General features: G+C 38.1%; 2 protein-coding genes, 2 non-coding genes and 1 pseudogene across 4 annotated transcripts; 3 read left to right on the forward strand and 2 right to left on the reverse strand.

Annotated features, from left to right (window-relative positions):
• Positions 1–66: 66 nt before the first annotated feature.
• On the reverse strand, positions 67–2,456 carry LOC113327703. Its single transcript, XM_026574846.1, has 2 exons — positions 2,318–2,456; positions 67–1,511 (listed from the first exon to the last, which is right to left on the reverse strand). The coding sequence occupies exon 2, from the start codon at positions 1,423–1,425 to the stop codon at positions 625–627; it is 801 nt and encodes a 266-aa protein (XP_026430631.1). The 5' UTR covers positions 1,426–1,511; positions 2,318–2,456; the 3' UTR covers positions 67–624.
• Positions 2,457–5,612: 3,156 nt separating this feature from the next.
• LOC113328276 lies at positions 5,613–7,541 on the forward strand (annotated as a pseudogene).
• Positions 7,542–8,981: 1,440 nt separating this feature from the next.
• TRNAH-GUG lies at positions 8,982–9,053 on the forward strand. The gene has a single exon. It is a non-coding gene; the product is annotated as a tRNA-His (tRNA).
• Positions 9,054–9,530: 477 nt separating this feature from the next.
• On the forward strand, positions 9,531–10,278 carry LOC113328351 (berberine bridge enzyme-like 9). The gene is made up of 2 exons (XM_026575466.1): positions 9,531–9,855; positions 9,923–10,278. Exons 1-2 carry the CDS (start codon positions 9,531–9,533, stop codon positions 10,276–10,278), a joined length of 681 nt encoding a protein of 226 aa, XP_026431251.1.
• A 1,601-nt stretch (positions 10,279–11,879) lies between these two features.
• Positions 11,880–11,951, reverse strand: TRNAG-UCC. Its single transcript has one exon. It is a non-coding gene; the product is annotated as a tRNA-Gly (tRNA).
• Between the last annotated feature and the right edge of the window lie 3,024 nt (positions 11,952–14,975).

Genomic DNA, 14,975 nt, shown 5'->3' on the forward strand with positions numbered 1-14,975 from the left:
TTGTCGAACATAATCGCCGTGTCAGTGAAAATGCAGAGTAATTATTCTGATAATACAAACTGAACCTGATAATACTGTCGAACATATAATAATAACTTCAAATGTTGAAACAAGAAGTGGAAAAACCATATACAGAACTGATGAGAACCACTCTTTAAATTACTACTAAACATCTTCAGAGGAATAAAATTGCAGAAACTGATCTTCAGATGCAATAAATACAAATGTAAGCTCTTCCATTGTTTTGCTCGTCTTGCTCAACCCTGCACTAGAATAGAATGCTCGATTTGCACTCGAATCTAACCAAGTCATCCTAGCTACAGAGAAAAAGTTGGTTGCATTATTCTTCTAAGCAATCTTCAGGAATACTCAGAAGTACAGTGTTGAAGAATCAGGAGCTAAGCTTCAGCATTTCTCCATAGCTTCTCTACCATAACATCACCCATATTCAAGAATAACCTTACGACCTGTCAAACGAAAGGATTCGGAGGATATCTATGGTAAAACAACAAAGATACAAAACTTTCAAGCTGGAAAAGGGAAGTCGTCGAATTTACACCACTGATGAGTTCAAATGGTGGCGTCGGGAAGATCTCCACATTCACCCAAGAAACTGCGAGCACTTTAACTGGTAATTTCTCTCACCAACCAATCCAAACAAGGGTATGCAAAGTACAGTATGAGAAATGACGGCACCGCAAACACAAGAGTGATGAGTATGTACAAAACTAAAATGGCAGCACAAGCAGGTATAGCATACACCACGATCAGAAGGAATATGACTACTAATGGGAATTTGGCTGTCAAGTGAAGAAAGAAAGCAAGCGACTTACAAAAGGAAGCATGAATACTTTCTACGTTAAGGAAGTTCACTCTAAAGCTTGAATGCTCAGGGTTGCGGCCTAATTGCTCTTGGTTATGAATGCATGGGTTTCTCCTGAAATTACTATGGTTAACTTGGGTTCTGTTTAATGATGGCCAAGCTGAGTGGTGATCACCAGATAAGGTTGAACGAGAGTTGACCCTGTCACCATTCATGCTCTCAACCATCCAAAGAAGGAAGAAGTTCTTGCGAGGGAACGTAAGATTTCCCTTGTAAATCCACCGAAAAGATAGCATATGACACCATGGACAGGATACGAAGAGCGGCAGTTGAAGAGGTAGCGCCGGAAATTTCACCACCGCCCATTGAAGACCCAAGACACAGTTCTTGCAAAGTGTATGACCACACCATAAAACGTAAGGCACATTCTCTACTATATTGAACGATTCCCAGCATATTGGGCACTCCAATCCTTCCTCCTTGCTGTTTTTAGAAGAACCTTCATCGTCATCTGAGCTCTCGGAACCAGCTTGACATACTTTTGGAGCATCATTCTTCAACCCAATAGTTCCAGCTATTGCATTTGAAGCAAAACTCCACATTGTGACACCACAGAGTAGTGGTTCATGAAACAAGAACTAGAACACAGCCAAGCATGCTGGCTACGAAACTGAACTTTGATAGCATCCTGGTTACAAAAATCCACCAAAAATATTAGTTCACCGGATTCAAAAACTGAAATAAAATATATACAGCAACCATATTCACTTTAAGGATCACAACTTTAAGATTCTAAACAAGATGGAGTGAGTGGCGGACCTACATGGAGGCAAGTTGGGTCAGTTGACCCCATTCACCTCTTTCACTTGTTAGCTAATGAATCAAGCTGACTCCAGTGACCAGATTCACTTGTAGCCAAGAAGGTCTAATATTTTTCCATTTATCCAAATGTATTTAAGGTCTAATATTTTTCCATTTATCCGAATGTGCTTGATTTCACCATATTCTTGTTAGTCCTGATAATTGTTAGTGGATGAATTTAAGAAGCTCATTGAATTTTTGAACATTTCAACCCAATCTCCAATTTTTATCTTTAAGAAACTGAGAGAAGACAAATTAAAATCTTAGTGGAAAATTCAAACCAAATGCAAAGACATTATCGTATCTATCCCAAACCAAAATCCCAAGTCTAATCCCCATGGGAAAGAAAATCCCCCCCTTTACTTGAAGTTAATTCTCAATCAAATTGATTATGCCCTGTGAAAACCTAAATTCAAAACCTAAAAACTCCATCAAAATCACAACGAAAACCCACAAATCGCAAGTAACAAATTTCTGCCAATCCCTCTATGGAATTACCAAGGATGATCGACTAAGATCCAACAAAATTTACCAATAAAAATGCATGAATTGATCTATAATGAAAGAAATAATCAATGACGATGTTAAAGAGAGATCGGCAAAATTAAAACAGACTAAGAAACCAAGGCTTACCGGACAGATTAAGAACGTTGTGAATTCAGAGATCTGGGAAGAAGAAGAATGCAATCGGCAGGAATGTGATGACGAGAGGCGGGGAGGACTAAATCTCTCTCTCTCTCTCTCTCTGTCTTTCAGTAAAACTTTGCACTCGTAATATGACGAGAGCTGAATTAGAAGCAGAATAATCTAGAAAAAAAGTCCCTTTTGGGGCTTTGGTTGGCCCGTATCAGAGTCACCACGTGGGGTGATAGTTATTTAAAATGGCCCGTATCAGACTCATCACGTGGGGTGATGGTAATTTAAAAAGAAAATAATTTCGGAATGACTTCTAATAGCAAAACATTTTGCTTCTGATATCCAAACATACTATAAGTCTTTTGTAAATTCTCAAAAAAATCTAGAAATTTCATTAAGATGATCGAGTTTTGGCAGTACGGCCGGAGCGATACCGCTAGTAAGCACGTCTGTTGTAGCAAATATATTCCTAGAACACTCCTCGATATTTGCACTTGATGATGAGATTTTAGATGTTGGATGATTCTACAATTTACTCAAGATGCGTTCTAGATGGAAGTTGTGCTTTCTGATGATGAAATATGAACTGCTGGATGATTTAGTAGAATTCCTCGTGATGCATTCCTGATGGATGAGGAATTAACAGCTGCTTGATGAATCGATTCTCCTAATGCTTTGGCTCTCAAGGAATTTTTGATGAATGATATTTGGGGGATGCCTGCGAGGACACTCTGATGCCTCAATGAGTAAGAGTTACCGCAGGTTTTTATGGGGAGAGAAAGATTAGAAATGTGTACCTTTCTAGTTGGAATTGTACCTCGTGATGCATTCCTAATGGATGAGGAATTTACAGCTGCTTGATGAATCGATTCTCCTAATGCTTTGGCTCTCAAGGAATTTTTGATGAATGAAATTCGGGGGATGCCTGCGAGGACACTCTGATGCCTCAATGAGTAAGAGTTACCGCAAGTTTTTATGGGGAGAGAAAGATTAGAAATGTGTACCTTTCCAGTTGGAATTCTACCTTTATTTATAGGGTGTGGAGGAATTGTATCCAGTCCAATATTCGCCTTGGTACATTTTGACTACGTATTTGGACCAAATACTCTCATCCTGGTCCAAACCAATTTACTTTTTTTTAGGGATCTCTAACCTCCAAGTTTGGATATGTGCCTGGTCTTACCAATAAACGCCATTTTTCTAGGGATCTCTAACCTCCAGGTTTGACTGTATACCTGCTCTTACCACTAAATATTCATTTTTTTTTAAATCTTTAACCTCCACTTTTGAATATATACCTGGCCTGCGTGTGTAGCAGGATGAATGCTGACATAACTATAATTATGAACCGTTTTTTGGGGACCATGGTTTTTTTGTGGGGGACCATGATTTTATTTTGGGTAATACATTAGAAGTAAATCTAGGTCACCCCTTATCTAGATATTTATATTAATACCTAAATTACCCTCCTGATTAATTTTGGGTAATGATTAGTTAGTGTTATTAATAGTTAGTGTAATGATTAGTAAAATGATTAACTTATAGATAATTAGTGAAATTGAAAAATCAGATGGTTTTTTTTAAGAAGTAAAATTATTGAGAGAGCAAAGTTAGAGAAGATGAAGAAGGAAAACATGAAAAACGATGGATTTTACCAACCACAACCGGAGGAAGAGTATTTGGGTACCCAGGTATGCTTCAAACATAGATAATGTTGGTTGAATTGCTCAAAATTTTCAAAAAACTGTAAATTTTTAGAACAGATTTGGGCTTGTTCGGTTACTTTATGTGAAGAACAAGTTACCGAACTCATCTGAAAGTGTAGTTCGGTTACTTTTTCCAAACACGCAGGTTACAGAACTCGCTCTTTAATGGAGGTTTTTAGTCGTTCGGTTAACAGACATGTTACCGAACTTTGTTTATAAGATTTACAGAGTAATGTTCGGTTGGTTCGCAAACTTTAACCCAACAACATATCTAACCGAACTCCACATGTATGCAATTAGTGAAGAGTTCGGTTTGTTAAGATTTTTTGCGAACAAACCGAACGTAGTGGGACAAGTTCGGTTAAATTGAAACTCAACATAGTAGGAAAAATAGCACAGTTCGGTTACATTGGTTTTTTTTTCTTTTTGTAATATAGGTAGAGTTCGGTTACTAGATAGTTTTAGAAATTTTTGCGAACCAACCGAACAGAGTAGGCAAAGTTCGGTTAAATCATAACTCAACATAGTGGAAAAAATAAAATAGTTCGGTTACATTGGCTTTTTTTTTTTTTGTATTATGGGTAGAGTTCGGTTACTAACTAGTTTTAGAATTTTTTTGGGACCAACCGAACACAATATATTGGTTTTCAATGAGGAGTTCGGATAAAACTATTTTTTGCGAATCAACCGAACTCAGAGTTCGGTTATGAAAAATTAAATTCGTGATAACCGAAGTGTTCTTTGTGTTCTTGGTTTCAGAAGGTTCGGTTACAAAACTAGTTTTTAAAAAACTATTCCTAACCGAACATGCCACTTTAACTTCCATTTAAACCATATTTTGATGATTTCTACTCAATATTCCCAATCAAAGAACGAATTAAAAAGATTGATGGGTTTTTCAATCGAACGAGGAACGTAAGGAAAGAGAGAAGAAGAAGAGAATAATTTATTTATTTTCAAAACTAAAAAATTTCGATTCATTGGTTAATAAATTCAAAATCATAAATTCATGTTTTTGTTTTTGATTTTGATATTGGTTAATAAATTCATTTAGATTAGATGTATATGATTAGATTTATATAGTTATTAAGTTAGTTTTAATTTAAATTAAAGTAAAGGGTAAATGTGTATTTACCTAACTTTAGGACACCCCTCATAAGTATAGGAAGGTTGGCCTAATAAGACCATGGTCCCCAAAAAAACCATGGTCCCTAAAAAATGGTTCATAATTATCCTTTCGTATTTTTTACCCAAGAGCCCAATACTTTTCTCGGGTAGAATTATTGGGCTGAGACACTTGGGCCAACATACCAAAAGTACAAACAACGGTGGATCCATTAAAACAGTAGACCCATATTTTTGAGCAGGTTAATCATGAATCAAAATGGGGAATTACATATCACTTTTATTACGAGTTTGAAAACTTCATCCCAGCCTATTAATTAACATCACGGTTCCTACGGTTTTACCCCCTCATACAATATATAAACATACACCATTTCTTGATTCCAGAACCTTTCATCTTCGGCTTCCCCCCCTTTAATCTTATCTCATTGATTTCGTGTCGTTCATAATTAAATCTAACCATGGCGGCAGATAAAGAAAGGGAAACTCACGTTTACATGACGAAGCTTGATGAGCAAGCTGAGCGATACGAAGGTAATCAACATATTTGCCTCTTGTTTTTTTCGGTGTATTTTTTTTAGAACTTAATCATTTTGATCTCATGTGTGAAGTACGAATTCGTTAGGGTTTGTGTTATTTGGTTCTTGTTCTACGTTTTTACCATATTTGGATGGTTGCGAGGGTTAGATCCAATATGAGACAATACAAATTGTATGTTGGTTCAGTTAATCATGTTTCCTGATCTCATCTGTTAAGTACCAATAGGTTAGGGTTTGTGTTACTTGGTTCTCATTCTCCGTTTTTATCGATGGTTGCTAGGGTTAGATCCAATATGAGGTGCAGTAGGAAGTAGGTCATGAGTCTTGTTTTTCGCTTTGGAAATAGCTGTCAAGGATATCAATATCAGCAGCATACCACCAAAAAAGAGTCTACAACAAACTGGAATAGCCATCTTGTTGATTCTCCATGCTATTTTTACAGATTGTTGTATTTTTCTCAAATTTCATATTTGTTGATAAATAGTTATGCCTTTTTGATGGAGCAGAGATGGTGGAATGCATGAAGAAAGTTGCAAAGCTAGATCTTGAACTTACCATGGAGGAGAGAAACCTTCTTTCCGTAGGTTATAAGAATGTTATTGGTGCTCGTAGAGCCTCATGGAGAATCATGTCTTCGATTGAACAGAAATAGGAGTCCAAAGGTAATGAACAAAATGTAAATCTCATTAAAGGTTATCGCCAGAAGGTAGAAGAAGAGCTCTCCAAGATCTGCAGTGATATCTTGAGTATCATTGATGAACACTTGATCCCTTCTTCCAAGACCGGAGAATCTACTGTTTTTTACTACAAGATGTGAGTAATTCATGAACCCCTTCGTTAGTTGCTTCATTTAATGTCAGCTAGATGTGGCAAAATAGAACGTGTATTGTTACCTGCATTTTTCTGAAAGCGTTCTCCTGGCTCAACTAGGAAAATAGACGCAAGGCCCCTCCTGTGTGTTTGATGTTTTTCTGTTGGAAGATTTAGTTTAAACCCCTTACATGTTGATGTTTTCCTATTGGAAGAAATTAGATCAGCTCAAACTTATTGCTTTCGTGTACTTTTTATATACATTTAGGAAGGGAGATTACTACCGTTATCTTGCAGAGTTTAAGACCGATCAGGAAAGGAAAGACGCAGCAGATCAGTCATTCAAGGGCTACCAGGTATTATTTCACAACTCTTAAGCACACTAATTTTTACTGAATGGTATAATCCTCGTTTACTTATCTCGACCATTTTCTGTGGTGGTACAACTGTAAGGCTGCTTCCAACACGGCAAACACAGATCTTCCCTCAACCCATCCTATCCGTCTTGGTCTCGCCTTGAACTTCTCTGTCTTCTACTATGAAATAGTAAACTCCCCAGAAAGGTTCTTTGATTTCCAGATTTTCTGATGCTTACTATCATTTCGATTTTGTTCGAAGTTTATTTTTCCTCCAAGCTAATTGATCAATATGCATCCAGGGCTTGCCATTTGGCTAAACAAGCATTTGATGAGGCAATTGCCGAGCTTGACACTTTGAGTGAGGAGTCATACAAGGATAGCACTTTGATCATGCAATTGTTAAGGGATAATCTAACCCTCTGGACCTCAGATTTACCCGAAGATGGAGGTGAAGATGGAATCAAGGTTGAAGAATCCGCCAAAGCTGCTGAGCCTGAGGTAGTTACTTCTACCTTTTAAAGGGATCTTGAAACATGTTAAGTTAGCCTCCAAATTTTGAATATATCTGTCCACTTGTTTTTTGCAGAAGCAACAAGGACAAGAGTGACTTCAAAAAGAAGTATGCACAAGAAATACTGTTAAAATGGGGATCAAGGAGAGACGCTCATAATTCTTGACAGATGACATACATATAGAAAGAAATTTCCTCAAATAGTCCGAATCGAATAGTTTGTTGCTTGACATTCATTTTTACATTTTATTATCTAAACATGTAACACTGTAAACGAACAGAGCTCTCGCGTTAAATGGTAATGAAACTTCAGTCTCCCATGCTATGTTGTATTAGGCGCTAGGCGAGCCTAAGGCGCCCAGAATTTATTTTTTTCTCATAGTATCAAGACAACAGTTAAATAAAGCATCAGGTTCAGTAAAACCTGATAGTACAGTATATAAGAAGAGACTAGAAACACATGACTAAAAAGGCAGAGCTTAACAAAGCAGGTCGCAGTACTGGAGAGTTTCAGTAATTACTAGATCAGCATATCTAGGGAGCTTCTGTTACCGGACGATCTTGATACTGGAGAGTTAATACTTAAAACACATTGACGGATGAAATAAGCTTGGAGTACTTGCATCTGTGTGGAGAAGTTTCAGCAACTCAACAAGTTTGTCTTTGGCTAGTGGCATTTTCTGCAGACCCTCAGCAAATAATAGTTCAAATTTCGACACCCTCCCATCCGCTTCAAGTCCCACCAGACACACTGCAGCATTAAGTGATCTTTCATATGGTTCTCCTCAGGATCACGATTTTTTCGTCTTTCGAGCTTTTCTATGATATCAACACAAACATCAGTCACCTTATCATCCTGCTTGTTATTAATACGCATTCCAGATATCTCTCCCGAGTAACAATCATTAACCGCATAGGCTACATCACATGATGTACTAACCATCGAAACATACTTGAGGTCAAGGTTCTCGGCATGTTCCACAGCCTCCATCTCCAGATAAGATTCTGAAACTGGCTCAATCTCGTTAGTAACGAAATATACAGAGTATGCAACAATGGGAGTACCATGACAGTCGCGGATAATGTATCCAAATCCCGACACTCCATTTTCCTCATAGATACTAGCAACTTGAATGAAGTTCATATCTCCATCCTTATTGCGCCTTGCTATCAGGTCTGGAAGATGAAATGGTTGCAGAGCCCATTCTATCCAAAGGCCTCCATCGTACAAAATTTCACGAGTCAAATACGGCCTAAGGCTTTCTTTGGCACGTTTGTTATGATCATGATGTTCTGTCCCATCAGCAGCCTTGTCCTTGATGTCGTCCATAGTTGAGTACCAGTACAGGAATCCGCATGGTCGGCTGGAGGAGTAGATTCATCAGAGACCATCATCAGATCACCCATATGCGGCGGCAGCGCCATGACCTCCGTCAAAGTTATCGACCTTGACGTCTTGTGTCTCTTCAAACCGTAACTTGATCAAGAAAAAAGACAGGCGAATGAAGAAACGAAGCGACAAATTACGGTTTGAGGAAAATGGAGAGACACAAGACGTCAAGGTCGATATCTTCATATTGTGGTTGCTAATCTTTAGAACTAGTCACAAATGTGGCTGTAGTTTAGTGGTAAGAATTCCACGTTGTGGCCGTGGAGACCTGGGCTCGAATCCCAGCAGCCACAAACAACATTTTAATTTTTGGATGAGTTGCAGATCTCAACAGGGCAAAAATGCATGTTGCACAAAACTTAACAAGTTATTTCATGCTAGAAAAAGTCGAACCCTGGTCTATTGCTTGGAAGGCAATTATCCTAACCGTTGGACTAGAAACGCTTGTATGCCGTAGGTGCACCAAAATAAGATTGAAGACGAACATGAAAGTGGTGATAAAGTACTTGCTTCCATTTCATTAAAATAAGTTCAACAATCCAGCTAATACATTAAAGATAGATAGTTGAAGACCATTAGTTTAGTGATCAAAGAGCTGAATATTTTCCTATATATTGGATTCAGCATCAGACCATATGGATCATATCCTTCACACATTTTCGAAGCGGTGGCCATGATTTAGAAGGACTTTCATATGCATCAGATATTCCTTAGTCTATTACAAGATTGCCAAGAAAAGTATTACTCTTGGCTTCCCTGCTGGGATATATATGCCCAACTGTGGGGGTACTGGTGGGCACTTCAGTGGAGGCGGAGTCGGCCCCCTTTCAAGGAAATATGGTCTTGCTAGAGATAATGTCATTCTGGGAGAAGATTTGTTTTGGGCAATTAGCGGAGGTGGTGGAAATAGCTTCGTGATTGTTGTTGCATGGAAGATCAAATTAGTACCGGTTCCTTCTACTACTGTAACTGCGTTTACAGTAGACAAAAGCTTAGAAGATGGAATAACTTCACTTTTGCATAAGTGGCAACATGTTGCACACATGCTTCCTCCAGAGATCTACATAGTAATCTCGGTAGGCGCAGGGGACCGATGTGAGTTCTTCTGGAAAAATAAGAAAAGATCCCATGATAGCGACATTCATATCCTTGTTTCTTGGAGATGCTAACAAGTATAAAAAGTTGATGGATGAGAAATTTCCCGAGTTGGGTCTGACTGGTAACGATTTCATCGAAATGAGTTGGATTCAATCTGTTTTACTCTTGGCTGGACTTCCTGCTAACAGCTCAACCGATATTTTACTGAATGTGCCTCAAAAGAAGTTATTCTTCAAGGGGAAATCAGATTATGTCAGACAACCTATCTCACAAACCGGTATAGAATTGATGTGGCAAAGATTAGTAGATGACAAGCAAACCGCTTTGTTGCTGACACTGTATGGCGGACGGATGAGCGAGATATCGGAATCCGCTTTGTTGTTATTGATATGCTTATCTTCCTCAATAATAGATGTTTAGTATTCTGCCCAACTTTTTTTAGATCCAAACGGATTTGGATGCTCTAATCCCTCTTGTCGAAGATGAACCTAAAGCGAAGCTGAACAAAGAGTTTCTTGTTGATCATCCGTCCGCCATACGGTGTCAGCAACAAAGCGGAGATCTGAGCAAATGCTAAACAGATGCATTCCTAAAGCTTTATAGTGGGCATTTCTCCAAGCAAAAATGCTCAATACAGAGCTAATTCTTGCAGCGGCATATTCTACCTGAAAATGTTGGTGAAAAAGAGTAGTTAGAAAAAAATGCGTCTGCCGGGTATAAATGGTTACAATCAGTGGTTCTCTGTGAACCACGTATTCCAACTATGTAAAAACCGCCACCTCACATGTCCGCCCACACGAAGTTAGCAGTATTGGTGGGGCCATTTGAAAATTTTGTGAGTAGGGGTTTTGGCTTAGTCCATTTTGGCGGTTCGTTAAGAGTTTCTGGGTTACAATACCACACTTGCACATAATGGATGTGATGGCCATTAAACCAAATCATCAAACTCAAGTCCTCAATGGTGAGTGTGAATCCTACTATCACTTATGAATTGCTACTAACCATGACCATCCAGGGCCTAGGGAATTGCTTCTCACTCTTCAAAATTTTAAAACAGACAAATGTGGCTATAGTTTAGTGGTAAGAATTCCAAATCCCAGATCCAGAAATCCTGCTTCAGGAAAGCAACATCTCCATTGCGGCTGCAAAGAAAGAGTTGGCTTGATTCAGACATGTTCGCCACAAACAATATTTTAGTTTTTGGATCAGCTAGCCAGACCATATGCAAGGGCAGAGCCAGAAATCCTGCTACAAACATCTCCATTGCGGATGCAAGAAAAAAGTTGGCTTGATTTAGACATGTTCGGCTAGTCCCAGAGGATTTATCCATTTTTTTTGTTGATTTGCTTTTGGTTCAGAGGCCTGCTCATCATTCTTAACAACTTCCTTGTAGGAATATTATTATTCATCTAAATATAATTAACTCATTAACTTCATGAGCATCCATGGAACTGCAATCTACTTATATATATAATTAAAAGAAGTGATCAATATGTATGTATAGAAATAGGAATTCATAAAAAATGAAGCGGTGAAAGATGGACCTGAACTAATGGTTACTACGAGGTCAAAACCAATGAGAAAAAAACATCTCTATGACCTTACTCAACGATTTTGGAAATTATGGGTTGGAGAAACCTAGAACTAACCTCAAAACTGTTTTGGAAAACCATACTCAACGATTCATCTTCATAATTAAGCCACTTAGTAATTGGTTTTCTTCTAAACAGCAAGTAGAAACAGTAATATTTGAAAGCTCTACAACTACAAAACACAAATGATCTTTACTTCCTCTCCTTTCGATATTGGTGGCAAAAAAAAAAAAAAATGATATCCAGAGACATATACATTTTCGGCCTTACCTCATGAGAACTGAAATGAACTGATCATGCAGGACTCAACAAGGTAAAAATGTGTGTTAGTATAAAACTTGGCATGTTATTTCATGCTAGAAACAGGTTTTGGACTGAATGCACAGGATTATCGATTCACTGAATGCTAGGGGGAAAAAATGAAAAAAATGCGTCTGCCGGGAGTCGAACCCGGGTCTATTGCTTGGAAGGCAATTATCCTAACCGTTGGACTACAAACGCTTGTGTGCAACAGATGCACATTAAATCTCTGACAGAATTATAGGCGTATCAACAATTGCCAGGCCGAATTTAAGCATAAACCGGATATTATTGGGGTTTAAATTTAAAACAAACAGTTTCTTTTTTTTTTTGATAAATAAAGGAACCTTTTCATTAATGGGATTTCAAGGTTACAATGAGTTTAAGATCGAAAATAAGAGAATACAAAGTAACAAGAACACACCGTAAGAGTACAATACCGAGAAATCCGACGAGAAAAAGAGAAGGATTGCCGGAGTAAGACAAATACAAGTATGAATAAGATCCGATTAAATCGGAAGAAGAATGGGTTTTCTCGGAATTAAATTCCAACCATTTAGTTTGTTTTTCTTCTTTAGAAAGAAATTCTCCCAAAGTAGGAGTGATTTGCTCAAATCTCTCTTGTAACTAGTGATGAAGCTTCCGTCGTAAAAAAGACCACCGATGAAGATTTCGTCTCCGGATAAGTTGATGATGAAGATTCCTATGAAGAGTTCGTCGGAGACAACCACTACGGGAAAAGTCATCATTGACGACTACAGATTAGAGTTGTAGTACCCCTACGACAACTCCATTTTATGCATTATGGAATGGGGGTATTGTAGAAAGTCCAAGCTTTTCTACAATGCTTGACTAAGAGTTGTAAAGGGTGATGTGATTCATGGTTCGACAATATTTTGGCAAAGTTGTGATTCTCTTTCGATTTTTTTTAAAGCCTAACACAACTCTTGCTTGTGTTGTAGGACTATTTTACAAAAGAAAAGGATGCGTATCGTAGAAATATGTAACACAACACTTGTATAAGTTGAAGGACTATCTTAGAAAACTTAGGATATGTATTGTAGAAATATTTAACAACTCACATTACTATTATGAATAAGATTTGCACGACACTTGTTGGAATTGCAGAACTATGTTGCACAACACCTAGTTATGTCGTAAAGACATTCTTTCACAACCACTGGTTTGTGTAGTTGAAATAGGGAACACAACTCTTATAGCTGAAACCGAATTGCCGAAAGTATTTCACATTCACATTAAGCTGCCAGTGTAACACATTTACATCATTCAAGTTAACCTGCCACTCCAATTGCATTACCTAGATAACTTCAAATCACCTTGTAGGACAGTGTGTTGCGCAATAAAAGAAAAGAAAATGATAGATTTTTTTTACATGACCAAAAATATCATATAAATCGTAAAACGTAGATATTGGCGTCCCCCACAAATATGGCAGTAGCATACACATTCCAATACAGTGGTTCGGGTTACATTGCTAAATGGAAATGATCCGCTTTTGCTACGCACTCTCTTCTTGGTAAACCAAACAACGATTATGAGAAACATAGCGTTAGATGATACCGTAGAGGCACTGGCAGTTGTAGCAGAATACATCCATCAAAATCGATAAATATGAAGGTCAATGTCGTTGAGAACTTCAAATTCGGTATAATGACATACAATCTATGAACCTCGAAGCTCCTGGAGGATTCTGACTTCAAACTTAGCAGGAAACTTGGTAAGAACGATGAATCCATCCATTTACAGGTAAGATTCTGTCGTAATATTCTCTGAAACCTTAAACAAACCCTCTTCTGGCAACTTCGAGGCATAACCTGGCTCTGAGATCGAAACCTGGCTGTGAGTCGACCACTATAAGCTGGAAACTTGGTAAGAGCGATTAATACATCCATTTATAGGTAATATTCCGTCGGAATATTCTCCGAAACCTTAAACAAACCCTCTTATGGAACCTTCGAGGCATAGTCTGGCTCCGAGATCGAAACCTGGCCGTGAGTGGACCACTAAAAATTCAATAAAGTCGACCACTGGTACCCTTGTATATGCCAGTTGTGTTGACCTAGAGTTAGGTTATCGACCACTGGTACCCTTGTATATGACAGTGTGTTGATATTAGTCAGACTAGTATCTCAATCCATTAGGATAGGTTCATTTTGGCGGAGGCCTTCAGACAGATATGGGAAACGTCGTTCACTTAGTAAACATCAAAACCATCTATGTTTTTCTCTATATCCATCTTCTTGATCTATCCATGTGATTCGTTTTGACTCCGGATATTGATGTCCATAATGCGACTATCTGAGTAGAGCTCTGTCACTTATATATTAATTTTAGTATGCTTGAGTGCAAACTCGTGTACAACAATTAGAATTTTGCATCAGGGTACTTCCTCTTATAATCGATAAGTATGCCAACCAAGGAGATTCTTTAGTGTCTTCCAAGGTTCTGCGTAGATAGTTAGGGTCTGGAGTAAAGGTTTTGTGGGTATATCTCTTGTAAGCCCTCCGGAGACTATAACTCGGACACTAGGGCCACCTAGGGGTTTAAAATCTTGTTGCATACGCTAAATGCAACCGACGATGCCTGCGACAGTGAGTTAGGATTTTTATTTTCTATTTGATTTGCTCGAGGATTAGAAAATAATAAGTTTGGGGGTATTTGATAGGCACATTTTTGTGTCTTATATAATCTCAATTGTATATATTATTAGTGATAGATTTTATATTTATAATGGCTTTTTATGTCCCTGTAGGTATTTTTGGAGAAATAAGCTTTTGCGACGAAATTGGCTCGAAAAGTGGTTTTGCGCTCGTGGGAGAAAATTACTATACGGACTCTCACTTTGGAAAAGAGGTAACCTAATTACTAAGGGGTGACCCATTTCCAGGCATCTGCTATAGGGAGACCAGCCACAGATAAGGAGGAGGTCACTTTCTTCACAAATTCAAATAAAAAAATTGGTGGGAAAATTTTGTTCACATCTGCATGATTTTTGGGTGATGATTCGATCAAGTTCCAGAGCGATTCAATGACTGAAATTGATTGGGTTACTCCCTAGGCCTAAACAGGCCTGGTGAAGTCTTTTGTTTGAACCCAAATTGGCTAGAATAGACGGAAAAAGAAATAGAAGTCAAGTTATACACGGTTTGTTGTTGGACTTATTTTTGGAATTCCAGGAAGACAAAAGGCAAGAAACTCTTCCCA

The sequence above is a fragment of the Papaver somniferum genome, unplaced genomic scaffold (assembly GCF_003573695.1).
Source record: "Papaver somniferum cultivar HN1 unplaced genomic scaffold, ASM357369v1 unplaced-scaffold_107, whole genome shotgun sequence".
In the NCBI taxonomy this organism is placed as follows: Eukaryota; Viridiplantae; Streptophyta; class Magnoliopsida; order Ranunculales; family Papaveraceae; genus Papaver; species Papaver somniferum.

Excerpts from the sequence above, each read along its gene's own strand:
- LOC113327703 (XM_026574846.1), bottom strand. The coding sequence starts at position 1,425 with ATGTGGAGTTTTGCTTCAAATGCAATAGCTGGAACTATTGGGTTGAAG.
- LOC113328351 (XM_026575466.1), top strand. The coding sequence starts at position 9,531 with ATGCCCAACTGTGGGGGTACTGGTGGGCACTTCAGTGGAGGCGGAGTC. Across the intron at positions 9,856-9,922 it reads GGTAGGCGCAGGGGACCGAT|ATGCTAACAAGTATAAAAAG; the intron begins GTGAGTTCTTCT and ends TGTTTCTTGGAG.